At 33.6% G+C, this 27499-nt stretch overlaps 3 protein-coding genes and 1 long non-coding RNA gene across 5 annotated transcripts; 1 reads left to right on the forward strand and 3 right to left on the reverse strand.

The window, feature by feature from the left end:
• Positions 1 to 3830: 3830 nt before the first annotated feature.
• On the forward strand, positions 3831 to 5090 carry LOC122316525. The gene is made up of 2 exons (XR_006244264.1): positions 3831 to 4146; positions 4785 to 5090. It is a non-coding gene; the product is annotated as an uncharacterized LOC122316525 (long non-coding RNA).
• Positions 5091 to 7325: 2235 nt separating this feature from the next.
• Positions 7326 to 11500, reverse strand: LOC122316524 (coiled-coil domain-containing protein 25-like). Its single transcript, XM_043133120.1, has 6 exons — positions 11214 to 11500; positions 10750 to 10877; positions 9867 to 9970; positions 9650 to 9737; positions 9323 to 9384; positions 7326 to 7746 (listed from the first exon to the last, which is right to left on the reverse strand). The coding sequence occupies exons 1-6, from the start codon at positions 11324 to 11326 to the stop codon at positions 7594 to 7596; spliced, it is 648 nt and encodes a 215-aa protein (XP_042989054.1). The 5' UTR covers positions 11327 to 11500; the 3' UTR covers positions 7326 to 7593.
• Positions 11501 to 13788: 2288 nt separating this feature from the next.
• On the reverse strand, positions 13789 to 16113 carry LOC122317457. Of its 2 annotated transcripts, none has more exons than XM_043134566.1 (4): positions 15946 to 16113; positions 15611 to 15716; positions 15002 to 15074; positions 13789 to 14133 (listed from the first exon to the last, which is right to left on the reverse strand). In XM_043134566.1, exons 2-4 carry the CDS (start codon positions 15693 to 15695, stop codon positions 14106 to 14108), a joined length of 186 nt encoding a protein of 61 aa, XP_042990500.1. In that variant the 5' UTR covers positions 15696 to 15716; positions 15946 to 16113; the 3' UTR covers positions 13789 to 14105. The 2 variants fall into 2 exon arrangements, with proteins under 2 accessions (XP_042990500.1, XP_042990499.1); XM_043134565.1 differs by having other exon boundaries at positions 15611 to 15707; positions 15946 to 16106.
• A 2118-nt stretch (positions 16114 to 18231) lies between these two features.
• Positions 18232 to 22915, reverse strand: LOC122314873 (sulfite exporter TauE/SafE family protein 3-like). The gene is made up of 12 exons (XM_043130505.1): positions 22105 to 22915; positions 21635 to 21794; positions 20740 to 20940; positions 20590 to 20654; positions 20037 to 20064; positions 19862 to 19944; positions 19664 to 19750; positions 19512 to 19562; positions 19186 to 19407; positions 18893 to 18986; positions 18592 to 18732; positions 18232 to 18483 (listed from the first exon to the last, which is right to left on the reverse strand). Exons 1-12 carry the CDS (start codon positions 22321 to 22323, stop codon positions 18398 to 18400), a joined length of 1437 nt encoding a protein of 478 aa, XP_042986439.1. The 5' UTR covers positions 22324 to 22915; the 3' UTR covers positions 18232 to 18397.
• Between the last annotated feature and the right edge of the window lie 4584 nt (positions 22916 to 27499).

The raw sequence follows: 27499 nt of genomic DNA on the forward strand, positions 1-27499 counted from the left end.
TTATTTTGTGTGATTTTCGGACAGGCTAGAGGCACAACGATTGGTATCAGAGCTCTGGTTCGAGTTGTCTGAAAATTCAAGTTATTCAAAATCAATTTTTGACAACTCCACGATGTTCCTCGCGTTGAGACGAATCCGTTGCCGCAAACGGAATTGAAAACGGAGGTCGGACGAGCTTACACGCGCCCCTAGAAGATCGGCGCGTGCATCTGTTGTAACCCACGCGCCCTCACGCGCTCCAGAGGTTGAAGACGCGTGACGGACACGCGCCCTACAGAGGTTGGACGCGTGTGTCACGCGCCTCACTCTCTCCCACGCGCACACAGTGCTGTAGCGCATGTAATACACGCGCCTACGCGCCACCCACTCGCACTGTGCAGCGCGTGTATCCCATGCGCCAGACAAATCAGAACCGTCCGTTTTTCAGATCTGTTTTGGGCTAGTTCTAAGCCATTCGGAATCCGATTTCAACGATCAAATAGTATTTTCCAACTATTTGGGTCATTCCGGACTCAACCGTAAAGTCAAAATTTTGAGATTCTTCATCAGTACATTGGATCTGAACCATCCACGTATTGCAGATCATTTTGAGCTAGATCATGCTAGTTGGAGTTCCATCGCGATGATCAAATAGTTCTGACAAACTATTTGGATCATTCCGGACTCATCGGTACGGTAGGAATGTTGAGATTCGCCATCGATACTGTCGATCTGAATTGTCGATGTGTTGCAGATCATTGTGGGCTAGATCTATGCCAGTTGGAGTCTAATTGCGATGATCAAATAGTGCTGACAAACTATTTAGATCATTCCGGACTCATCCGTACGGTGGGAATGTTGAGATTTGCCATCGGTACATTCGATCTGAACTGTCCACGTGTTGCAGATCATTTTTAGCTAGATCCACGCCAGTTGGAGTTCCATTGCAATGATCAAATAGTGCTAACAAACTATTTGGATCATTCCGGACTCATCGGTACGGTGGGAATGTTGAGATTCACCATCGGTACTTTCGATCTGAACCATTCATAGTTGCAGATCAATTGTGGGCTTGATCATAGCTAGTTGGAGTCATGATGGACTCAATTTGTTTTGGGCTTGATCACAGCCGATTGGAGTCATGATAGACTCATTGGTTTTGGGGTTTGATTTAAGCCAGTTGGGATCGTGAAGTTTGAGGAGCAAACTTCTGATCATTGAACGATGTTGATTAACTTGTTATATCAGCAGATTTTGGCAGTAAGACAACTCATGGAGCATAGTGTTATTAAGAGGAGAACTGCAACGGATCTCATTGTGGCTTTTTTGAAAAGTCAGTTGCAAATAACAAAGTGTTGATGAAGAAATTGTTCAACTTCAGAAAAAGCAGAAGGTACTATTGTTGCCCAATAGCATTTGACGTTATGGTCAAAAGGTTGGGAGGTCATGAGAATGGCTATGAGTAATTCTGCAAAGAAGTCGAAGTTGAAGTTTTTCAATGTAAGAGATCTTATCCTAGATGAGGAGGTGCGCAGAAGAGATTCTGGCAAGATCTCGAGTTGTTGGTTCTGAATGTTGATAGTAAGGACAGAGGCAAGTCAAGATCTGGACAACAGATGACTCGCTATAAATTGTGGCAAGATAGGCCACAAGAGACTGCTAAAATCAGGAGAAAATTATGAATGATGCTGTGAATATGGTGACTGAAGAAATACATGGCGTTGCATTTCTTGCAGTGCACAATGCTGTTAAAGACAGCTTGAAGACAGTAGTCATTCAAAAAGATATGGAAGGTCATGAATGATTTATTGGTCTTGACTCGTGGTAATGGTTGTGTGAATTAGATGAGCAAGTAAAAAGAAGTCAGTTTTATTTTTCCTCATTTAAATCTGAAGAAATCTCCCTAGACCACGACATGAAGCAAAGCTGTGAGAGATGGAAACAAAACGTCAGATGTTTCATGGATATCTACACCTAAAATTGATGATCACATGGCTGTCAAGACGATCAGACTTCCATGGTGGTTACTACCTTAAACTATATCATGCTGAATGAAGGTAATAAACTACGGTATGAAGAAAAATCTTGCAAGAAGGAAGATTATGCAAGTCGGAGACTGCACACAAGATGGGCACATGTGACTGAAAACAGCAGCAGGATGATGAGTTAGTCGAGTCAGAGATGGAGACCTCAGAAACAGGTTCTCTGATATGTGTCAAGGTCCGTGCGAGACCATTAATTCCTAGTGCAGTAGGAGATGTGTTGCCATGTATGTATGTGTTGATTAAGGGCACTGTACGTGATGAACTAAAGTTATGCATTACTTTAGTTAGTCTTCTGACTTGAAGACATGAGCTGTAAAATTGTATAGATGATAAGGGATCATGCTGGAGATAGGGGCTAGCATGTTAAGAATCAGTCTCCAAGTTGGAGATTGGTATGATTGTAGGATTATGGAGTCTGGTTTGAAAGCTGTAAAGGCACTAGGTAGATTGTTCGCTCGGTTGTGGCTCGAGCGAAGCTCAATTTGCTCAAGGTGTACATGAGTGCGAACTCATGGACTCGAGCAAAAGAAGAATCCTAGAGAGTTAAGATTGTGCAGTAAAGCACTTGTAAATCTCTTCTGAAGAAAATCCCTTGCAAGCTCTGTGGATGTAGACGATACTAATGCATTTGAAGATGCATTTGGAGAGACATCTGGACATCCATTTGAAGACGTACCTGCAAATGCATTGGAGCGTATTCGATAGCAGAAGTCTCTCATGTCAAAGAATGATGTGCGTTCATTTGAAGAATGAATCAGTTTGCAAGCAGTTTGGTATAGCACACTTGGGTGGAGGGGGTGATTGTTGAAAGCCACCTGCAGTGTGAAACCAAACCCATGCAAATTTATTCACCAACCCCCAAACATCGGCACCGTTTCTTTTCTTGGAGTATTAGGCCACCCACTCCACCGTAATTCTGAAGCAAATATTGACCAAGAGAGCTCTTAATCAAGCTGCACCGAAAGATTGCATGTGTCTTGTACCCCATGGTTCTCCTATAAAAGGACATGAATTCTGAAGATGAAAATTATCCTCACTGCTGTGAGAGATCAAGGGCAGTGGGAGAAGAGAAAGAAAGAAGGACGTGAGGGAGAGATGAAAATTTGTAGATTTTTTGTAAATCTTGTACAAATTCTATAAAAGAGGTTCTAGTGGACGTAAGCAATTTGCTGAACCACTTTAAAATTGTTTTATGTGATTTTCGGATAGGCTAGAGGCACAACAGTTTCGCCTTTGATCATTCATCAAACCCACCTCATCTGACTGTAATGGAAATCTTTAAGATTGATGGAAATATTTTACGAGCAATCTCCTATCGTCTTATACTCGACGGTGGGATTTCGAAGTTCAATAGATGGCGCTAGGGAGAGAGAGAATGGGAAAGAGGGGAGAGGAGAAAGAGAAAGGGAGCGGAGAGAGGATAGGTGAGAGTGCACAGTAGAGATGTGAGAGAAAGGAAGAGAGTGGATTCAATACACTAGTACACATCATAATTTACATAAATCTCATATTTGTTAAAATATTATTGGCTGGTGTAAAAAATGAGAGGACACCCAACCTGCTATGAGTTTTTCTCAAAAGAGTTTTGTTATGAATATATGAATTTGCGTGTTTATTTATGAATTAATATAATTGTTTTCGTATTTAAAATTTAAATTATTATTTTTATTAAAATCTTGATTTTTTTATCAATTATGTTGGATCAACGTGCGTATTCATGCTCAGAAAATTAATGTTGTGGGTTATATTTGATTTTACTGTAGATAGACGAAATTGAATTAAAAATATTTCCTGTGAACACTTTCCACCTCGATTTTTCCCTCTCTGAACTCATTTTTCCTCCCTCGTTAATTTTCCCCGTTTCGCCCTTATTCCTTTCTTCCTTTCTACTAAGCCTTCTTACGTCTTGCCTTTTCTCTCCCGTCGTTGAAGTCCTTGTAAAATCACTGGCTTTCATATCCCCTCGTGTTTGCAAAATCACTCTCATTGTTTCCTCTGTCTGAGTTTTAGACAGACCTTCGTAGCAGCACCTTCTGTTTCATTGCAGCAGTACCAATCGAAGCCCTTTGATTTAAGGGGCATCTTCCTTCAAGCACATCCTCCTGTGAATTTCGAATCAAAGGTAAGTATGTCACTATTTGTTTTATTGTGACGTTGATTTCAAAGTTTCAAATCAAAGGGATTTTATTGGTGGAATTGGTTTTTTGCTCAAATCAAATTTACTTTCCAACTCTAAATTCTCTGTTCACATTGGCATAAAACTCAATTCACAAAATCCATGACTTCACAAACACTCTTTACTCTGCTAAACATCTAGAGCACAAATGTACAGTTTGATTTTACATTGACCCATCATCCATGACTTATCAGTGATGACTATAAATTCGTAAGTGATGACCATGAAATTCCCTTGCCTGTGAAATCGGAAGTGATGACTATAATCATCATCCTAATAAAATTTTGCATCAACTGGAAAGTAGTTTCATAGATAAAATGGTTATAAATATCAAAATATAACCCACATTAAGGTGCCTTCATGAAAAATGGAAACCAACACACAGACTTTAATATTCAAGTGGAAACCAACACAAGTTTCTACATCAGTTTTGGCATTTGGGAGATGGCACATGTTCTGTGGCAGGGAGCTATGACATGGCTTTGTCAACAACAGCTTGTGTTTCTATGATTTTTTATGTTGGACAGTGTTGTTTAAAATTAGTATTCAAGTTGTTTGATGAACTTTAAATTATTTAAGGATAGAAACTTCATTTGATGCGGATCCATTCTGAACCACCCTCTTGCAAAGTGGTGGACAAGGGGAATATAGCATCTCGTTCAATAGCATACATGATAACATTGTGGTTCAACCATCACAAGCCGAAGGTGAACAAAGGCCACACACTAAAAGATCTCAACGAGACGTGTCTTTTACCACATAAGAGGACAATTTCATTGTTTTAGTTTGGCTAAATATTAGCATTGATGCTATTCGAGGGACTGACAAAAAATCCACACAAATGTAAAAAGACATTTATGAATATTATAATGAGTATAAAAAACCAAACACTCCTGAACGTTCTATTACATTATTGACCATTCAATGACAATCTATAAAAAAATACACAAATAAGTTTTGTACTACTATAATACAAGTGGAGTCTTTGCATCGAGCGGTGTCACGAAGCAGGATAAGGTACCATGCTACATTACCGTTGTGTGTTTTATTGTGTAATCTTAGTTATCTTATTTATGTGAATTAGTATTTTGTGTGGAAGTTTTGATTATGGGCTGGAAGTTGATCCAGTTGGCTACTGTGTTGTTATTATTATTATTATTATTATTATGCGTTGAAACTGGTGCTTGAAAGCATTTAATTAGAAATGTAAAATATTATAAAAATAAATTACAAAAAACTAATAAATAATAAATTATTAATATTTTATTATTATGTATATATAGTATTTGGATAATCTAGCGTGAGAATTGGTTTTGTATGAAATAGTCAAATACAAAATTATAATTTATATAATATCACATGATTTTACATTTGACTATTTCATTCAAAACTTATTTCTATATTAGATTATTTATCTATTAGTCAAAATAATAATAAAGTATTAATAATTTAATAATGTTTTTTTTCTAATTTATTTTTTAAAATATTTTACAATTTTACCAATTATATATTAATTAATAATCAAATTATAATTAATATATGATTGGTAGAGATAAATCCTAACAAAAGAAGATAGAGACAAATTGTAAAAATCCCAATTTTAATTAACATTTAATTGGTAGATACAAATTGGAAAAATCCTAATTAACATATGTGAGTAAGTAAGAGATGCATGAGGGCGGTAGCCTTTTGAAAGGAAATTAGAGAAAAAGAAGATAGAAGTGAACATTGTAATGGTTTTAGAAAATTATTCCCTAAAACATCATAATTTCTAAAACTCAAAATAATCTTTACACTAGGTATGGTTTGGTAGTAAGATGAGAATTTTGAATTTTAAGATGAAATATTAAAATATTATATTTTAATATTATTATTGTTTTAAGATTTGAAAAAATTAAGAAAAAATTGAATTATTTATTATATTTTATATAAAAATTTAGGAAAGTTGTAATGATGTGATGAGATGAAAATTTTTAGTTTGAGATGAAAATTTTGAAATGCAAAGAGAACGTTTTTGAGGGAAGAAATAACTTTTGGTCTAACTACAGTAAACACCAAATATGATCGGAGAAGTTGTTTTGCTTAGCTAAAAGTCTGTTTTTTTAACATTTGCATAATCCAATACATTTTTTTTGCTCTACCAACCAAACTTCTCACTTTATTTACATTTGCATGATCCCGTAGTTATAAATTGAGTGGACGATTTCTTTTTCTTTTTCTTGTGGACAGTAAATAGAGACCCTATTATTTTTATTTTTCTTTTAGACAAATAAAAGAAAAATAAAAATAAGTTCCTCCTAAATCACGTCCTTCAGTTTTGACTACGGAACAAAACAAAGATAAATTAAAGATCTTAAGAATTTTTGTTACCCATCATCCCAAAAATCACACATCATACTATATATTTATTTTATTCCTCTTAAGCTAATTGAGTTTTTTTACTTATTATCTATCCACCATACATTTAGTAAGGCCAAAAAAAAATGTTCAATGTGTAGATAATGAGTAGATTTTAAAAAAATAAAATAAAATCAGTAATACAATATCCATCGAGAAAAGCCACCAAAAGCTCATACCAAACGTGAAATTTTTTTTTTTTCAAACATTTTTTTGGACCATTAAGCTTTTTTTTAAAAAAAAAATCACTAACTCATTAAAAAAATATTTCCTTAACCATTAAGAGAGAAAAAAAAAAAAAAAATACAATTGGTGGGTTTTATTGGTGGCTTTTCTTTGTGAAAATATCATTTCCCTACTTCAGAAAATCTCTTGAAAAGCAAATATATTACCGTCCACTCTCTGCACTTGGGACTCACTGCACGCGGTCCTTTCCCTGGATTGAAATGCAAAGAATCTTTTTGTACCAAAGCCTGTAGCTTCAGGACGCTAATATAACAAGGGGCTTATGTAAGTTATATGCAATGAGAGAACATGGCATATTGTATTGGGATTACATGACATACCACCACCTCATTTTAATCATTCCAAGCAGTCGCTAGGGTAGAGACTGTTCCTCGAACTCATCGATATCAAGCTGGTTTTGCAGAAACGCACTGGAGCAATTTCGTGGAAGTTGATGCAACAGTTTCCAGGCATCAAATTCAAACCAAGCAATAAATCAGATGGAACATGCAATTCTTGCTTTTGCAATTACATATTAAAGTAAAAGGAGATATCAGCATCTTCCGCCAACCCATTCTGTTGCCGTGGCAAATGCTATTTCTTGTAGCGAGGAGTCAATAATTAAACATCCAAAGAAAGACCAAGTACTGAGTTATTCAAGCACAGGGGAAATAATTTCAGGCCTTAAAATGAATAAAAATCGCACTTCTTTCTTGGCCCAGTAACTTTGGCAGCAAGAGGCATCTACCGAGCTTTTAAAGAATGATGTGCTTACATGAAATCTTCTTCCATTTCCTGCAAGGACTTGCTGGTTGTTGCAATCTGCTTATTAGATGTCATATTTTCAGAGACCATCAAACCCTTGTAACTCCTTAGCTCTGCTTGTCTCTCCTTTTCAAGTCTTTCCATCTCCTCACGCCGTTTCTGCAAAGACAATGTGAATGACTTGGATCGGTAAATGTAAATTTTCAATTGGCATCTAAAAATACGACTGCTATAAAATTACCAACAGTGCTTTGTTCTAAATTTTGTCAATGTTAAAAACACCACAGAACTGCAAAAGCTCAGCAAATGTCCAAGAGGGGTGGAGAATCAATTTTTTACCCACTATAAGTTAGGGGAAAAAACAAAACGGGAACAAGTCAAGCTTAAGAAAAAGTAGATAAAAGAACCCACTAGCTAACTAAAACCATTTCTTAGAATGTCAATAAAATCCAAAAAGAAGAATCGTCGATATGTAAGCTCCAAGACACTTCCACCCAAACAAGAAGCAATGTTGACTGAAACACATGAAAATGGAACTTCTACACCATCAAACGTTTACCATTCCTTTCTTTTCTTTTCTTTTCTTTTTTCTGATTGGTAAGTTTACCATTCCTTTCTCACCTGATGCAACAGATTACTGACATTTAGTCTAAATATTGGATAAGATAAAATTGAACCTAGAGTTCTGCAATTTAAACAATCTACCCTTCATCATATCAAGTACCCTAAATTATTCGACAAGTGTGCAGAAGAATGATACGATGATGATATGAACCTGTGGGAATGAAATCTCTTGAACCCACAGTCAATTTGAAAACTAACCCAAGAAAGCAAAATTAAGCCAATAAAAAATGGCTCTTGCTAAACTCATCCCAAGTGGATTACACTAATTTTTACATTATTTCTTTAATCTTCTTAGCTCTTGACCTTGTGATTGGTCCATCTGGAACTTGCAATATATCTTTAAGACTCGGTTCACTTTGGTTGCCATCAGGTGGTCTATAATAGTGATGGCAATGCATGATGACATGCTATTGGAGAAAATCCTCAAGTTGAATGCTTAGTGCACTTCGGATTACAAGAAACACTCATGGAACTTAGTATTAAGAGAAGACAAGTTTAACCATTCTTTATTTCTCCTATTTAATGTGTAGGACAGAGCAGAACTGCAAGAAACCAGAAATATAAAACTCCCCTTCCTAGGATCACCAAAAACAGTCGAGTAAACCTAATGAAGCAGTAATTAAAAAAACTCCAAAAAATCCTTTTTAGAGCTTCCCACTGCTGTTACAAACTAAACAAGTCATTTCAGCTTTTTCATAATACGGGTGGGCATGGATCTAATAGGACAGTCAAACGAGAGCTTATATCAAACAAAGGAATAACATTTTTCAGATGATGTTGATAGTCAGATATGATTTTCCAGGGGGGAAATCGAAAACTGTTGTAATTAGTAATTAGATAGGGTGGAGTAGCATTCCTAACACCCAACATATGAGCTCTATCGGGGCTACAAGAGCATAAGTATCATCGAAAATTTACCCAAAACACATTTCCACCACCAAGAAACGCATATGCCAATATTCTAACATGCAAAACCTCAATCTGTTTTGCATATGGATTGATGAAAATGTTTTCTTTTACGAAAAAAAAAAAAAAAAAAGACCCCACCAATCCCTATACAAAACAGATTTCTGAACCTGAACAAGTTTAGTGCAGCATATATGGAACTTACTTTATCTCTCAGCTGTTGTTTTCTTTCTGCTCTTTCTGCTGCACTAACCGCTTCTCGCTCAGCTGCAGTTACATGATAATATGGAGTGACTTGTAGCATTACCATGTCAAGATTATAGAATATTCAAGTAAGACTTAAAATCAAAATAAATCCAATCAGAATTCCCACGCATGTAAAGAAAAACGTGAAATATATGGAAAAATTGCAAACTATCCTAAACAGGAACAAGACCCACCCAAAATCTGAGTGCCAATTCCATCATAAAGAGCAACGATAGTAATTGCCGAGCATGTACTAGCTAAAAGAATACTGGAAGGAAGATTGTACCTTTCAAGTCAGGTTTCCTTTCCACTTTTGTCTTGTTCAACCTATTAACAATATCGTTAATCCGCTTGTCCACTCTCACAGTTCGAACCTGTATGTGGCATCAAATCAAAGAAAGAGCTATCTATCATGCTCATTCATCCGAAATAAATACAAGTTACTAAGCAAAATAGCATCCCGGATATCAATATTCACATGCAACAGGGAGGGAGAAGCCCACCATTTTAGGATTGTAAAAACCAACTTGACCAACATCCATGGAAGCGGATTTCTTCAAATTGGACCAGGGAGTGTAAACAACATCAACATTGTTTACCTTGTTGCCTGCATTATAATAACATAGAAAGCCATCTGTGATGCCTCATATGATAAGGATAAGAGTAGGTGGTGTATGAGATCCCACATTGCTTGAGAATGAGAAGTTCTTGCTCTTTATAAGATTCCAATGGTGCTCCAATTATATCATTGACTAGTTGTTTTGGAGTATAGTCTATGTGGTTTGGACCTTCCATTGGGGTGTTATAAATGGTATCAGAGTCTTATCTCAATCAGAAATGTGGGACTTGAGTTGTGTCATCTACAAAGGACAGGCTCGGCGAGGACGTCGGGAATTTAAGAGAGGAAGATTGTGATACCCCATGTGATAAGGATAAAAGTAGGTGGTATATGAGATCCCACATTGCTTAGAAATGAGAAGTTCTTGCTCTTTATAATGTTCCAATGGGACTCCAATTGTATCATTGACTAGTGCTTTTGGAGTATAGGCCATGTGATTGGGACGTTACACCATCTATAACACCAAGCATTGTGTCATTTAGAGATAAAACTAAAAGTAAAAAATAAACAATGAAAACTCAAATAAGAGGAATGCTCAATAACGATCTATAACTTTATCCTAGTTACCTAAACTAAAAAGTATGTCTAGTAGGGGACCTCATTTCGTTTGTATTACCTTTTTATTGCTATATTAAGTGTCGAAGTACCATAATTCACATTTATGAGGTAATGACCAATTCTTTAACCACATAATAGAAGACTATATGTCCAATTAAACGATTAGTTTTATAGAAGCAGGAAGAATCTGAATCTAGTTCAGATTTTGCCTTGGATGGAATTTGCTTTGACAAGCTGAGCACAATCTTCCAATAAACCTTCACTTATATCATCGATTGTCTGACCCTTGTGCAATCTTAAATAAACATGGGCGGAAGACATTTTATCCACATGGAACCTGCAACGAACAAACCTTACTAAGAAAACGGTTCTTGACTGAATTACAGACCACTTAAAATTTCAGACAGGCTTTAGAGGATCCAATTACACATGAGACCAAAACAAAGTACAAATTGTTTATTGGGTAAACATGAAAATAAGCCAATACACGCGCGCGCGCATTGAAATCTTCATTCTTCTTCCTTTTCCACAATTTAATTATTATTTGTAAACCCGTGCATTCAGATAGATAATATGCATCAAAACAGAACAACCCAGGATCATTGTAAATTATTAAAAGAAAAAGGAAAAAATCAAAATTATAGAGTGGAAGAGGCGAGAGGCGAGAGGCGACCAAATGTCTTCCAAGAAGCCGTATTTGATGAGCTCCTCGTTCTCGTACTTGTCGATGCCCATGAATATGGTGAAATCGCCAGCATCTGGTCGGGCTTTGAAGTAGAACACCATGGCTGCCTTCTCCTTTCGCCCTTCCAATACAGTGTTAAACAAATAGACTCGCGAATTAGGGTTTCCCGACTTGTCGAGAGAGAGAGAGAGAGAGAGAGAGAGAGAGGTATTTTTTCTTCCTTCACAGAGAGAGAACTGGTTCTACGTCCACGCGGAATATGTAGTCGCCGGTTGGGATCGCGTCCTCCTCACGCGTTCGCTTGTTCTCTTCAATTTGGTCTGTTAGGCATTTGTTTCTTAATAAAAAATGCTATTCGCAACCATTTTGCTTATTTTGGGATACATTATAGAAATTATATTGACAAAAGGGTCCATTAGGTTACATAATTTAAATGAAATGAGTTGAAATATTTTGTTAAAAATTAAATAAAATATTATTATAATATAATTTTTTAATATTAGTTTTATTTTGAAATTTAAAAAAATTGAATTTTTTATTATATTTTATATGGAAATTTAAAAAAATTATAATGATGAAATGAAATAGTTTTGATTTAAGTAAACAAACATTATTATTCAGACACATTGTGTATGTATTTTTTTTTTTTTTAATCAGTATACTTGACTCACACAAATAATATTTGTTTGATGAGATCATAATAGATATTTGCATGTATATAAAATAATACTATTATATATCATACTTTCATCTTTATTTTATTATATTGTAGAAAATATAACACTTTTTTTTTTTATCATTATTGGATTAACCTTATTTAAAAAAAAAAAAAAATCAAAAGTTGATAGACAATATTACCTTATCATGATGGGATACAAATTAGATACATGTGTGTGTGTATATATATATTGCTATGAAAGAAAATTGCTTGAAGAAATTTGCAAGCGTTAGGAATCAAAATTAGAATACAACTGATCTTGCTATCTATTTAGTGCGAATTTTTAACCTATAGAAAGGGTCACAAGGTTATTGAATTCTATCAATACAAGCGAAATGAATCAAATGATGACTCGTCTTACTAAGTTCTGCTACCACCCTTTGTCACCCGTTTATATTTAAGAAAAAAAATATGTAAAGAACTTGACTATTAGCACTGTGGGACTTTAATATTTTTGTCTGAACTAAATCGGCGTTGTAAATGTCATTTAAATAAAGAAGATATTCCATTCCTATTGGAGCCTTTTTAGTGCAGTGTGCTTTGTTAATAATTTTTTATGCTAATGTAGCAATAGCTCTTTTTTTTTTTTCCCCTTAAATTTGATTTAGATACTTTTGTAATTACGCAAGTGTAAGTTGAGTTTAACTCACATTTGGGTTGAGAGATCGAGCTTTTAATTGAATTCTCTCGAGATTACTAAACTCTACATAATATTCTAAAATCCGTCCGATTTTGGTTTGAACTGAAAGTTGCATTGAGTTTGGCCCGTTGACAGGCCTACTATCTAGAAGCAAATTCAGAAATCATACAAGAAAATTGGCCATGTAGTATATACCATTGATTTTTCAGACAGTGCTTCTACATACAACTGCGGTGGGAAACCGCAGTGTAATTAGCTAATGTCGCGTCAGAGAATATATTAAAAAAATGAAAAAGAAAACGGATTTAAGAGGAGAAACTAACGGATGCCCAAACTTTGTTAGGTAAAAAAGCAGAGCAGAGAGGTCGTCTTCTACAACTCAAATCTGTGGTTGTTTTCGTGGGTAGGAGAAAAACCAAAGGGTTCGATCTCATATCTGTGGTTCTTCGTGGGTAGAAGAAAAAGCATAGATTGCTGTGCTCGAGTACCTCATTGCTTAAGTTTGTTTCCTTGCATTTCGGTATTTGCTTGTCTCCACCTGTGCCCATACCCATGCCTCAAGTAAATAAATAAGCTTTTGAAATGATGAGTCGGTTGTGGATTTGGGTAAAGTTTGGTTTGATTTTGAATGTTGGACTGGGTAATGTTTCTAGAAAGTCATCGTGGTGATATGGCTTCAATGATTTTGTCACAAGAGGGTACCCAACTACCAACGCTGAGCAGTTCAGAACTCTCAATAATTGTTCATTGCGTCGTACCAAGTTTTGCGCAATATACATCCTCGATATCAACCCTCCATAGCGCCAAGAAGAATTAAAACTAGAGCCATCATTGCATTGCCAGAGAGGTAAAAGGAAACGCCGAATTGTGTCATAATCCCATTCATTTGGTTTCTATTTTTTCTTCTCGGTTCCAGCGTTTCGTTCCGCCGAAGAGAATGATCGTGGTCAACCAACACTTGCTCTGGACCTCCTTTGCTTCTCTATTCTGCTTTGTTCATCTCTACGCTCTCTGTCGCTGTAATAGTAGCAATACCAATAGGATGAAGCTGAAGAAGAAAAACTTCCCAGAAGAAGGCTAAGACGAAGGAAGCTTCGGAAATAAGAACGAACCGTTTTGAGATTAATCCCATGTGGAATGCACCACGTTTATTCTTTACGGGGTAAAAGAGGGTCTTCACCATGTGTGTCTGGTGAGGAAGAGGGTTGCAATACAACCAACCGGTCTTTTCATCCATCTTCTGGGAAAATAATACATAACCGAAAATTCCTACAAGAAGAAACATGCTATCTTTTCTGATAAAGATCGTCTGATCCTAAATGATTGTATCGTTGTAAGTTATGTGTGTTCATCCTATGAATTGAAAGCATTAATAACAAAGCCTTCAAGAAATCTAAAGAAGTAAAAGCCATTCCATCGAAACCAATAATTGATACATTAAACAAAGATTTCGTCACACACATGTAATGAGTCGTACTAACAGAGAATCTCAAATCCCATGCAATCTTGCCGTTGAATCCTGCTAATCATGTCTGATATGCAAACCCCACCTAACATATAGGCACAAAGACATTTAAGGATTCAATTCTCCAAATTTAATTAGATGGAACAACTACTATCGCCTAATAAAATTGCACCACAATAAAACACCCAAATTAATAAAACCACTACAGTAGTTTAAATGGTAATCTGAAAACAACACCCCCACCCCCCGGGGCAACAGTTGCACATCCTGTATTCTTATTTTCATAATTGTGCAAGTTACACCATTCAAAATATTTTATCCTGGTATTTGAGAAAAATTATGGAAAAATCATTTATGAATAGACTATTGGAACCATAACAAGAGCCACTCTGAATCTAGATTCCAACACTATCTTATTTAAGAGGTTGCCAATCCATTCAGGCAAGAAATGACACTATCAACTGATTTACTTGTGTAAGGCGATGCCTGGGCCAATAAGCCATGAGCATACTTTGGTGTACAGCCATCATCATGATAATGAAATAACTGGCAAGCTTCTTCAAGCTAGCTTTTCTCATTTGCATCTTCCCTTTCTCGTTTAGTTCTAAGGAAGCAATGCGGTCATTTTAAAATACAAATTGAACTTTAGAATCTACTATCATCAAAAAGCAATCATGACACATGCTTTCCAAAAATTTCCATAAAGAAAAATAAGTCCCACGCCACAGTAACCAAGTACAAAACTATCTTATTCACAAAGCAGGGAAGTACTAATTATGCCTTTTTATGCCTTTCTTTTATTGCTAAACAAACACTTATTGAAAATAAGAATAGGCAAGAGCCCAAGTACATGAAACATATACAAGAGTGTCACCTATGCATATGATAATCTAGTCATACAAGAAAAAATCTGCTAACAGAAAGAAACCAGAGATGAAGGTTCTTTGGTTTACCTCTTGCAGAACTCAGTCACAAATCGTGATCCGTTGTAAAAAATGAACCACATCAAGATGATCACCAAAGTATCTGGTACAAAATTAAGGAACTCAAGCACAAAAACATATAAAGGGGAGAAATTAGTTCTGGTTGAGATGGCAGATGGAACCAACCAGGCCAGAAAACTTTCGTAAACCATCGCTCAAATTTACTGCTATTTTTGCCCCCCAAAAAATAAAGTTGCTTAGATTACACTAGGAGCTTGCAAAAAAATATGACCAAAGGTACCCAAATCTTGGTTTCGAAAAACGAATTTTAGAAGGAAAAAATTAAAACCCCAGCTCTCGCTTACGCTGCTGGTTCTATGCCACCCTGACATACAATACCAAAATATTGAAGCAACGAAAACAATTCTATGGCACCTGAGCAGCAATGGGTCTAATTCGTAAAAGTTATCCAAAATTGAACACAATCAATTCCACAGTTTCGTCAGTTTACGAGAAATACAATATTGCATCGCAATTATAGGTAAGCAAGCAAAATCTAGGGTCGATCCGTAACAGTAAGTAGAAGAGAATACTTGATGCTGATCAGATCTTACGAAAAAGGGGGAAAATAAAGGATACTGAAAAGATAACGCTCCCACCAATCCAACATGTAGAGACCAAAAGTGACATTGTAAAGATAGATCTTGCGCTGAATCCAGTTCATAACTTCCGAAACCTATGAACACTAATCATATAGTTAAACAGTAAACCAATTGAAAAGATTGGTTGTAATCTTATGTCCGTCAGTCAATTGGTAATGATAAATATACACTTATAAATATATATATATATATATATATATATATTAATGGCCCATTTAGGAAGGCAAAATATGCTGAGAGAAATTTTAAGTAAAAAGGAATGCATGATTCAAATCTCCTCATTATCTTTGAAAGTAGGAAAACGAGAAGTACCTCAGATCAGACTCGAAACCTAGAGAGAGGGAGGAGACGAGGAATCGTCTGGAAGATGGGCAAATCGTCGGATGAGCTGGGAACGTTACGGTGCGTTGGTCAACGGTGGTGTGCGTGGGGGAAAATGGTAGGGATTCAAATCAAGTATGAGGAAATAAGGTAAAGGTAGGCGAAGAAAATCAATTTAAGGGTACAATCGTAATCCAAGGCAGGATTGGAATTTGGACAGACTTCAACGAAAGACTTATAGAAAGCCTCCTATACCAATTACATAATTAAAAATATATATATTTTAATTTTTTTATTAACTCTAAGAGATTGTTCGGTTTGGCATTAGAATTTTTTATCTCAAATATAAAATTTTTATTTTATCATTATAATTTTTTTAAATCTTTATATAAAATATAATAAATAATTTAATTTTTTTAAATTTTAAAATAATAATAATATTAAAATATAATATTTTAATATTTAATCATAAAATTTAAAATTTTTACCAGAAAAATCTCAGCTAGGAAGCAGAACCTAAATCTCAAACAACGTGTGATCATAATTAGTTCCTCTTCTGCTACTTACAACGTCGTCTTCAACTGTGTGCCCATCAATCTCGATCATACAGTTGATATAGAAAGACGGTTCAGTGCCTACCACATCATCCATATTTTAAAAATTAATAAAATTATAAATAAAATTCAGAATTTGGCATTAAATGCAAAATATCTATTCCAACAAAATGCAACCCATGGTAAGGAAACTTGTGATCAGTCAAAAACCAACCAGCGTTAGAAAAATTTTTAGCAAATCTTGACTCTTTTTTTTTTTGAAAAGCAGAAGATAAAAGATAATAGCAGAGTAATTATACAATAAAATGAGAGTCTTTTCCACTCTAAAGTCCAGAACACATAAAGGGATCCAATTTAGGGGTATGCTTCTAAAAATTTTATTAGAAATCGCTCATTGTGCCAAGTGATAAGCGCATCAATTTTGAGATCAATGATTTTTTATTTTTGCAGTCTATTGTTCAAAGTCTTGTAGTGTGTAATGAATGTTTCTAGTAGTTGTCTGTATGGTTCAATCTGTTGCAGCTTTTGGATTGTTAATGGCAAGTATTGCTTGTGCTGAGTCTCTTTCAATAATGATTTTTTTTAATTTCTCTTTTGAGTAAATCTTAACTTGTTTAAAATGTATTGTTTATTGAGTTTTTGTCAAAAAATATATATATACAAAAAATTAAATATATTATATATATATATATTCTATATTAAAATTTGTAAAAATGAATAGATAAAGCTAAATAGGTTTTACAGTATAATTTACTAAGGTAGTGTTGTGTAGGTTTTTATATTTTATTTACTTATTACTACAATTGATAATGATTAGGTAAAATGTTGATATAGAAGTTATCTTTTAAAATAAAATTGAAAGGTGTTTAAATTGAAATTGAAATTTTTTAAAAGGATTTTAAGAAGTTTTTGAGAAAAATATGAATAATGTTATGTATAAATTTCAAATAAACAAGTCTTATATAAGTCATTTGTTAAAAAAAACAAAGATTTTATTAATAAAAAATAATTATATATATATTTTAAAGTGAAGCCTACTTTTTTATAAAAATTTGCTTAAAATTTATTATTTGAGATTTTTACAAATCTTCGGCCGATCCAACGTAAAAGGTGGTACATACGGACAAGGAAAAAAACAAGTAGACAGAGATATCGAAGCTCGAAGTTACTTTGCGACTCTCCGATTGATGTAAAATAAAAATTCTCTCATTTCTTTCTTTATTGTTCTCATTTTTTATATATATAAAAAAAGTAAACAGCCGTGTTTAAATAACAGATAATCCAAATACAATTGAAACTTGTTTTATTATTTTTTCAGTTGTTTTTGTTGAGATTGATTGAGATGAGGTTTGAATAATTAGTTAAGATTAGATGAAAATTAAAAATTGAATAAATTATTATTAGAATATTATTTTTTTAAAATTATTATTATATTAATATTTAAAAAAGTTAAATTATTTATTATATTTTGTGTGAAATTTTTAAAAAATTATAATGATTAAATGAAATGAAATAAGTTGAGTTGAGATCGTTAAATTTAATATATATATTAACAGTTAAATATTAACTGACGGTGAAACTTAAAAAATATAAATAATTTAATATATACGTTGATTCTTTATTTTTATTTTTAGTTTAAAGTGTAAAATGAAACACGTAATTAGTCCAATTAAGAAAACTGGGAGTTAAAAAAAAAAATTGTAGATATGGTATATGAACAAAGTGAACGAAGCAAAGCAATAGTCAACTTCCATTATTTCATACAATAACTGATACAAAGTGAAAGCTATTTGTAGCCTTAGGAGTATGTTTAACCCCATAAACAAATTGGTGAGAGAGCGAGGGAGTGGGAGAAAAGTAATGAAGAAAGAGCCAAGCCATGAAACATGCTATGCCTCATACTTGCAGAGGTTCTCAAATCCCATGTATTCGTGCCGCTGAATCTTCCCAATCATGTTTGATATGCCAACCCCACCTAACAAACAGATACAGATACAGATACCAATCTTTTCAGAATTCGAATTCACAGATTTTGGAAAATTATATTTCGATGGGCCAAATGACCGGGAACAATAATGCTCACCAAGTGATACTGCACTAACAAATATAGTGAAGGCTAGGATAAAGATGATCAGTGATGCCCTTCCAAGTAAAATGATCAACTTTCTTACAATATGTTGCCCTATGAAGGCTGCAATGGTAGCCACAGCAACAAAGTAGAGAGCTGCCACAAGAAGTTGCAAATGTTCAATGAAATTTGTATGAATCACAGTCAGTCCCTTTGCCTGGAGGCAAAGCACCTAGTCTTCTTGTCAAAATGATGGATGGTATTTAAAAGAAAAAAGCCCGAGAAAGCGAACCATCGGGGTGTACTACTGACTTACCGTAAGGAACAGGAAAACGTTTCAAAAGGTAGTATTCCACAACAGACATAGATGAAGAGAAGGTCATTCCGAAGGTGGCAGAGGCACTTGAGACCTGCACAGAACTCAGAAGTTATGGATGATATATCTGTAAACAACGAGATTCCCTTTTCCATTGATTTTTAATAGTTGGACATGTTCAACACATTGCTTAACTATTAGTTTGCAACATATACACAACTTCAAGACGATATAACAACATATCTGTATGTATGTGAATAATAAGATGTATTTAATGAAAACCACAAACTCACCTGAGGAGGGACTCCCAGCTCCAAAAATAGTGGACCCATTATAAACCCTCCTCCAAGTCCAAGTAACCCACCAACCATTCCAGCCAATATACCGAAGGCGCAATTGAGAACCAGCTGATGGACTCGCCAATTTGTCGTTTCTTCTCCCCTGGATGCAATAACTCTGTGTCCCTTGTAAAGGCCAACTGCTTCATACAAAGATACCCCAAAAGAAATAGGGATCTGTGGACAGTGTAAGGTATTTGAAGTAACCCGGCCAAACACAAACTTAAAGTACACAAAGAGAGGAAATAACACGGGGTGGTTTCTAGTGTCAAAATAAATACCTGCAGCAAGTTCAATGCCCAGTATGCCGTCGAACATGTAGTTGTATGATTCTGTCATCAGTGGGAGATGATTATGCTATTGAACATCACACAATCAAGGATTGAATGATATGAGATTTTTTTACAGGAAAGCACGGAATAAGAGATAAAACCTTGGCGATCTGAATTGCAAGGAATGCAACCCAAACAAAAACGAGAAGTCCAAGTTCCTTCCAGTAAACATTCTCAAGAATACCGACCTGCAATATTTGCATTGACTCAGCTTCCAGAATACTCTTGCACAATGACACGTTTTTTATTATCTATTTATAGGTTCTTGCACAATGACAGTTTACCAAGAGTATTCTTACCTCTGTATCTTTGGAGTCCTTTTGAACACCATTTCCTGGAGCACCAGGAAGAGGCTTGTATTCCACTTCTGCACCAACAGAACCTGGTAGTGGAAGACAAATATAAAAACTGAATGCAGAAATAAACTCCAAGCACTACTTTTTATACAATTAGACGAACAGAGAATCAACTCACCATTTGACTCCAGTCTCTTAGCAGTCTCCTAAAATTTGGAACAATGAGACTCAATGGTAAGCAATTGATTTCAGTATTAATAACAGAAAAACAAAAGGTGCATACAGACCAAACGTGAAACTGAATGCTTTCCCTACTCTTTTAGAACACCATGAGGTAATGAAGGCCCAAATCCATTTATAACGTAGATTTAAGAAGTTGAAGTTGACAATAAATATTCAGGAGCGAAATGGTATATTGCAACTTACAACTTCTTTACAATTACTTTACAAACTCTACATAAAATAAAGGGTAATTTTATAATATTAAAATTTATTTTTAATAGAGTGGCATAATTATATTGATTGATTGAAAATGAATTATAAAATGATTGTAAAGAAATTATAAGTGTATCATTATGCACAAATAAGTTATCTTAAATGCAAAATAGAAATGATTTCTTTCAAATGTGATAAAATAAAACATATTTAAAATGCATAAAAGATGTTCGACTTTTAACGGAGAGAACATAGTTCGAAATCATGCATATATGCGTAAATTTGTATGCTTTTACCTTTTTTACAATGGTTTCCTTTTTCCAGGTTTCAACACCCTTAAAGAATGCCTTTGTTGATGTAACTGCAAGCCACCCAAAAAAAAAAAAAGCAACGTGTTATTAGAGCACGGTGCCTGGCAGGCGGAACTATGGTTCACAAATTATTACCTATGAAGAGAAAGATAAGCAAAACTGTGACCATCCAATCAGCAAATAGGACGTTGAAAGACACTCCTATGCTAATGCCCAGCATGAGCATTGGTTGGATGAGCAGTACCAAGTCATAGTCGATGATGGGCATATCAATTGTAGGATGCCTTAGCTTAAGGTTGTAGTAAACAGTTGAGGCTGCTGCACCCATGATCATACCTGACACAAAACAAAATAATTTTATAACGTTGTAAATTAAGCCATGGTTTCTTTTATAAGTGGATTCCTTGCGTGCATTTAGTTTAGTTCGAGAAATTTTGCATATAAGCAACGATGTGAAAAGCTAAATATTGTATTCCAAGCTTAAAGCCAGCCATCTCCAAGATTCCAAGCTTAAATGCAGTAAAGAAAGGTCATGGAAAATTGAGTTTTGTTATATACAAATACAGTGGTACACTAATTTATATATTAATACTGATTTATTCATATTTAAAATTTAAATTAATATTATTTTTAATAAAATTTATTTTTTAATTAATCACATCATATTAATACATAAATATATAATTATATTTATAACTATATTTTTCCTGAAAAATGAACTCAGAACCCACTTTTTATATGGTCAATAATCTTTTACTTTTCACTTAAAAAAGTCCCTGCAGAAAAAGTCTGATCTCCGCATACTGGCCTTTTTAATCATTCTACGCGGCACGCGAGGTGTTATTTTTTTTTTTTTTTGAGCTCTCATTATTTTAGTTCCTTTCAGTTTTTTTTGGGTTATGGTGCCCTTCATCAGTTCATCTTGGATTCATTGAGATCAATTATTTCAATCTGTACCGAGCTACCGAAAATGCTTAAAACATCCTTCAAGAATATAACTAGAACGAAAAAAAGTTACATCTTATCTTACATTTTGATATAGCTGTTGCTGACTTCGGATCAAACCCAATAACCAGGCTAAGCATAGGAACAAAAATACCACCACCGCCAACGCCACCAACACTCCCAAAAGCAGCTCCACAGAATCCAATTATTGAGCCCACAACAATTTTCCACCCAAATTCCATTTCCTGTAAAGAAAAAATCCCAATTACCCATATTTAAACTACCCCAAGTAATTTCAGAGTCTATTAATATATAGCACGAGTCAAGAAGCCATAAATCGACAAGAATCTTTGGTTTTCTGATAGATAATCCCAAATGTAACGTACTTATCCACATGCATCACTCACCACATAAAACAAATAGTTAAATCAATCTTTTATTTTTTTCATAAAGGTTAAGTAAAAGATAAATATAATGTTATTATTTGGCTGATTGAAAAGGGCATCGCATTAGTTGAGTAAAGTATTTACAAGATTGTGAAAAGTTGGAATATACCGGCCAAACGTGTTGATAACCCGATTTGTCTGGTTGCCATAAGAAATTTATTGCTTTGAGGAGGTAACTGGATTCAGGTCCTTCTGTTTCATTGGGTCTTGAAGCCTGCAGTCTCATGCCCCTCTCCGCCGAAACAAACACCAAAGCTAAGAGAAAGTTCAACGAGACCATCCACACCGATCTCAAACCCCACAGCCATTTCAATCCGAATTTAGCCATCAGATTTTGATGCTACAGACTTGTACACAATCACTTTCTGAATCTTTGATTGACAAAATATCGCCAAGAATCCTACAAGCTCAAGATATTAATCTCCAGCAACCTGAGAAAAAACTTTTTTTTTCTATGCAGCAACAGAATGCCAAGAAACTCTTGTGCAGTTCAGACCGAGTGACTCGGCCTTGGTTTGGATTACCAGCAACCTTGGGGGAAAATAAAAGAAACCGAAAATGTTGAATCTTTTTTTGTGTATGATCAGACCGATCAGGTTCCCCGAGAACTTTCTGAAGAATTTATAGAGAAGTATTTCGACAGATATATAAAAGGTGGGATGGATACGAAGAGCAATGTAAGAATCCAACCCAAATCGTGGAAAAAAAGGAATGGTAAAAGAACGAGAGGAAGCGAGAGGTGATATAAACGAGATTGAGAGGGTGCTGTGTCGAACGCTGGCTCAAAAGGCGGAGAAATAAATCAGATCGCACACTATCACATATTGATACAATGTTGGGAGCTTTTATAGGAGTCAGAGTTTTGTAATTACACTACACATTCATTAATAAATGCGCTTGTTTGGTTCTAACTTATTAAGGAATGGAAGATCTGCGATTGTGCACATTCGTCGCCGTGCTGCATATTATATTTCAAAAGATTATGCCGCCTGTTTTTTTTTTTTTTTAATATTTTCCGCCTGATTTTCTTGAACCTATTAATCATTACTCTGACTTTTAGTTTTTAAACTCATTTTATTTTATTTAATTATTATTATTATTTTAAATCTTTACGTAAAATAAAATAAATAATTTAATTTTTTTTTAATTTTAAAATAAAAATAATATTAAAAAATATATTTTAATAATATTTTATCTAACTTTTAATTTTAATTTATCCGATTTTATATAAAAAAAACACACCTTTCTTGATTGATGTTTCACTTTTACAGCCTCGAGTTTCGAACAAATACACTTCTCTTTCTCTAATCCATATGTTTTTGCTAATTATTAAATTTCATTTTTATAATTATAAAATTATTAAATATTTAGTGGACTACCCTCTTTTAAAAAAAAATACTACTCACACCACTCAAATTTACCACTCGTTGTTATCGTTCCAATTTTTTATTTTATTTTATAATTTCTGTTTTTATTTAGTGATTAATAAAGTATTTTTTAATAATATTATATTTTTTTATTTTTTTAAAAGATATGTAAAAGTATTAAAATTACATGTAAGAAAAAGAGAAAAAAAATAATCTGATTAATGTTAACGGTGGGAGTTGAGAGCGGTGGGCATAGAGCCACCCCTTAAAAAAATACTCTAGAAACATAAATCATTATCACAAAATATCATATATTTTAAAATTGCTTAAAAATCATATCTGGTGTATATTATAGAGTGCTTAATATTTTATTGAAAAATGTCGAAATGGCATGCTAATTAAAAAGTGGTAAATGCATTTTCTCCTTAAGTACAAAAATAGTTACGTACAATTAACCACGTTGAATGGCCGTGTAGCCGGCTGACAACATCTGACAGAAATTTTAAAATAATAAAATAAAAATTGAGAGAAGCGCATTGAACACCTCACACCCTACTCTCTCTCTTCTCTCTCTCTCTCTCTCACCTTAAAGTAGATGGAAGCAGCCCTCACTAGGTTGCTTTTCAGAGTGATTTGAGACTAGAACCAAGAAAAAAGACATAGATGACACCTTGAGGGATATGAGAGCAAAAGATGATTTGGGGCTGGCATTTTTTGAATGTTCTTCTCAAGAATTTTGATGTTCTTGCCTTGTATATCTTCCTTCTTCGCTCTTTTACCTACTTTACCAATTTACTTTGTTAACTCAAAATAGAATGAGTGGGAAATAGATTTTTAGGTTAATGTGGTAGCTGTTGATTTTTATCTTTTTTGTCCACTAATTTGATTCATTGGTTATATTCGCAGGCCTATTATCCTCTATAAGTAGGATTCTGGTTTAAAAACTGCTCTAAATATTTTTTTGGGTAGATTTATTGCGGAACCCAATCCATTTTCCTTATCCAAAAACCAAGAAAATGAAATAGAACAAATAAATAGGTAGTATCTATATCAAATATCAAGTGGAGCATTCTTCAAAAAGAAAAAAAAAAAAAATGAAACAAGTATGCATTAACAGACGTCTTTGGGTTAGAGAAGGAAGAGCCGGAGAGGGATGTCCATGGATAGGATTAGGGAGAAGGGGACACAGAAGGAAAAAGCAAAAAGTTGAAGGAGAAGGAAGAATAGAAAAGGGTACAAATGGAAGGAGAAGTCCCAAATTAGAAAGGGCTTTGCTACATACAGTCGCCAGATACAGTCGGCGTGCAGTCGGGTGTACGGAATGAATAAAAAAAAATTATAAATTTTTTTTTTTATATTCAGGGAGACCTACATAAATTATAAAAAGTTATAAAAATAATTTTTTTTTCATGTAGGTCCCGTATTAATTTTTTTTTACAGTCGACTGCACACCGACTGCACCTGTCGACTGTAAAAAGTATTTCTCAATTAGAAAGGGAGAGGTAAAAATGATGTGTTTTGACTTTAAATAAAAATAAAATACACTGTTTTATTAAAGGTGAAATCTCTATGCATGTGATTTTTATCTCTCAGCCTGCTGAAAACTTTAACTTAAAACAGTAAGTTTCGTTTTAAATGATGCGGCGATTATCCACGGTTTTACAGGGCGATTGTATAAAGGGTTATTCGTACACAAAATATAGAATACCGTACAAATTATAAGGACAGCCAAGAGGCCGCCGGCTGTATAGGAAAGAAAAAATATAGTTACAAGTATAATTATGTATTAATTTATGTATTAATATGATGTGATTGGTCAAAAAGTAAATTTTATTAAAAACAGTATTAATTTAAATTTTAAATATAAATAAATCAGTGTTAATACACAGATTAATACGCGACTATACTTATATGTAATAAAACTCCTTAAAAAAAGAGTTACAGGTGTGGAATGGAATGGTGCGCGGAGGGAGAGAGACGGGGACCAGCGGTCCAGGTACAAAATAGGCAATCCAACTCATAGGAATCTTAGCAAACAATGGTTATGTCGTGTGGTCGTCACGTCACGTGGATAAATTAAGATGTCGACTATGACCGGCTATATAAGTACCAATTATGGTAACCAAGATTACCTTCATTAAAGCGAAAAAAAAAAGCAACTAATTTGGATAGTTGGGGATAATAATGATTTCATATTCCATCATATAATATAAGGAAATACTTGAATCTAATCCGGATAATGGATATGAGACTCCTCTTATATTTAAAATTTAAATATTGCAACTTTCTTCTTTCCCGATCTACAACAATTTTCGTCGATTATCAAGAAATCATGCCGTTCCATGGATAAGAACCACCGGGACACTAGTACAGGTCATATCAAATCCACGTTGGATTTGAATTTATATTTGTGAAAAGAGAAACATCAGGACAAAGAGATATGCTTGGGGATCCAAACTGTCCCCAATGCTGCCTTTTTTATTTTTTATTTTTTATTTTTATTTTTTAATTTTTAGTGATTAAATAAATATTTTTTGTGAATTTTTTTATTTATAAAATAAATATTTAAAAATATAAAAAAATAAATGAAAAAAAAAAGTACCTTATTGGGTGAATTCCCAAGCTACAATTCTCAGAAAATGTAGCCCTCCACTTCAATTGATATTTTTCACGAAAAACAATATATGAGATAATAAATTAGGTATTGTTTGGTTACATGAAATTTTTATTTTAAACATAAAATTTTCATCTCATTTTTATAATTTTTTTAAATTTCTATATAAAATATAATAAACAATTTAACTTTTTCTTAATTTTTTTAAATTTTAATATAATAATAATATTAAAATATAATATTTTAATATTTAATCTTAAAACTTAAAATTCTCATCTGAAAAATCTCAGTGGCCAAACAGAACCGTTCATTAAGATTTTGAATAGTTGTCCTAAATTCAAGTTGATTATGTTTGGCCTTATAGGTACGTTGACACGATTCATAAGAGTTATGTAATTTCTTGATTATTTTTTATAATTTAAAAAATATATAGATATAATTTTACAATGAAATTTAGTTTACTGAATATTGAATATTTAGATTAAAAATTATAAAAGAATATCTGAGATTCTGAATATCTTCTATAATGTCATGTTATTTGTGATTTCAATTTTATTCTTTGGTCTGAGAAGATAAAAGAAAAATAATATAGAGTCTCTTTTACAGCTGTTTCCCTAAATTTATTTTAAATGAATGATACAAAAATATAAAAATATTCTCATTTTAAAATATAATGATATAAAATTTTATTAAAAAAAATGTTTTACACGTGTTAAAAAAATGAATATAGCTAATAATTATATTATTTAGAAAAATAATATTTGTAATTATAGAATGCACAAGTATCGTTTAATTATTTTTAAAAAATAAAATAAATATAAAATTTATATGAAAAAATAATAATTTTTAAATAATAAATTTGATTCTTTTTAAATCGATTATATAATATTTATACATTTTATATATAATATCCCTTAGATATTTATTACTAATAATTGCTCTGTAGATAAAGTCTGCCATTGCCAGCTCATTTGCGCTCTTTTAGAACATGTTTCTTAATGATCAACACGACAGAAAATTCCAAAGGGATGTAAACAACACAACAATGTTGGGTGGGAATTAAAAAAGGGCGTTGATATAAGAGAGACCTTATTGTTTATAAATCATTATTCATTTGTGATTTAAGAATCAGGTTGGGGGCCTCCAGGAAATGTTAATGGTCAACAGTCAACACTCCAAAGAAGATTGCATTCCAAATCGGAGTTTCAAAAGGGTAAATCCCGAATCATTTGCAAAATATTTATCGATAAATCTTCAATTCGGATAAAATAATAGCTTATACAAAGAAGAGGAAGAAATGAAATCCTAGAAACAGTATCTTAAAATTTAATAAAGCTTAGAAAATATTAAACTCTTTTTTTATTTTTAATTACGAGTTTAAGGTTTTTGAAATTAAATAATTACAAAAACTTAAATTGGTAATTAAAGAAGAAAAACATGCATTTGCTGTAAAGTGGAAGAGCAAATCATGAGCGGAGATGGATACGACAAACAACTTTTTTTTTTTCTTGGGTTCCAACTTC

Source organism: Carya illinoinensis, chromosome 7, assembly GCF_018687715.1.
Source record: "Carya illinoinensis cultivar Pawnee chromosome 7, C.illinoinensisPawnee_v1, whole genome shotgun sequence".
Classification (NCBI taxonomy): Eukaryota; Viridiplantae; Streptophyta; class Magnoliopsida; order Fagales; family Juglandaceae; genus Carya; species Carya illinoinensis.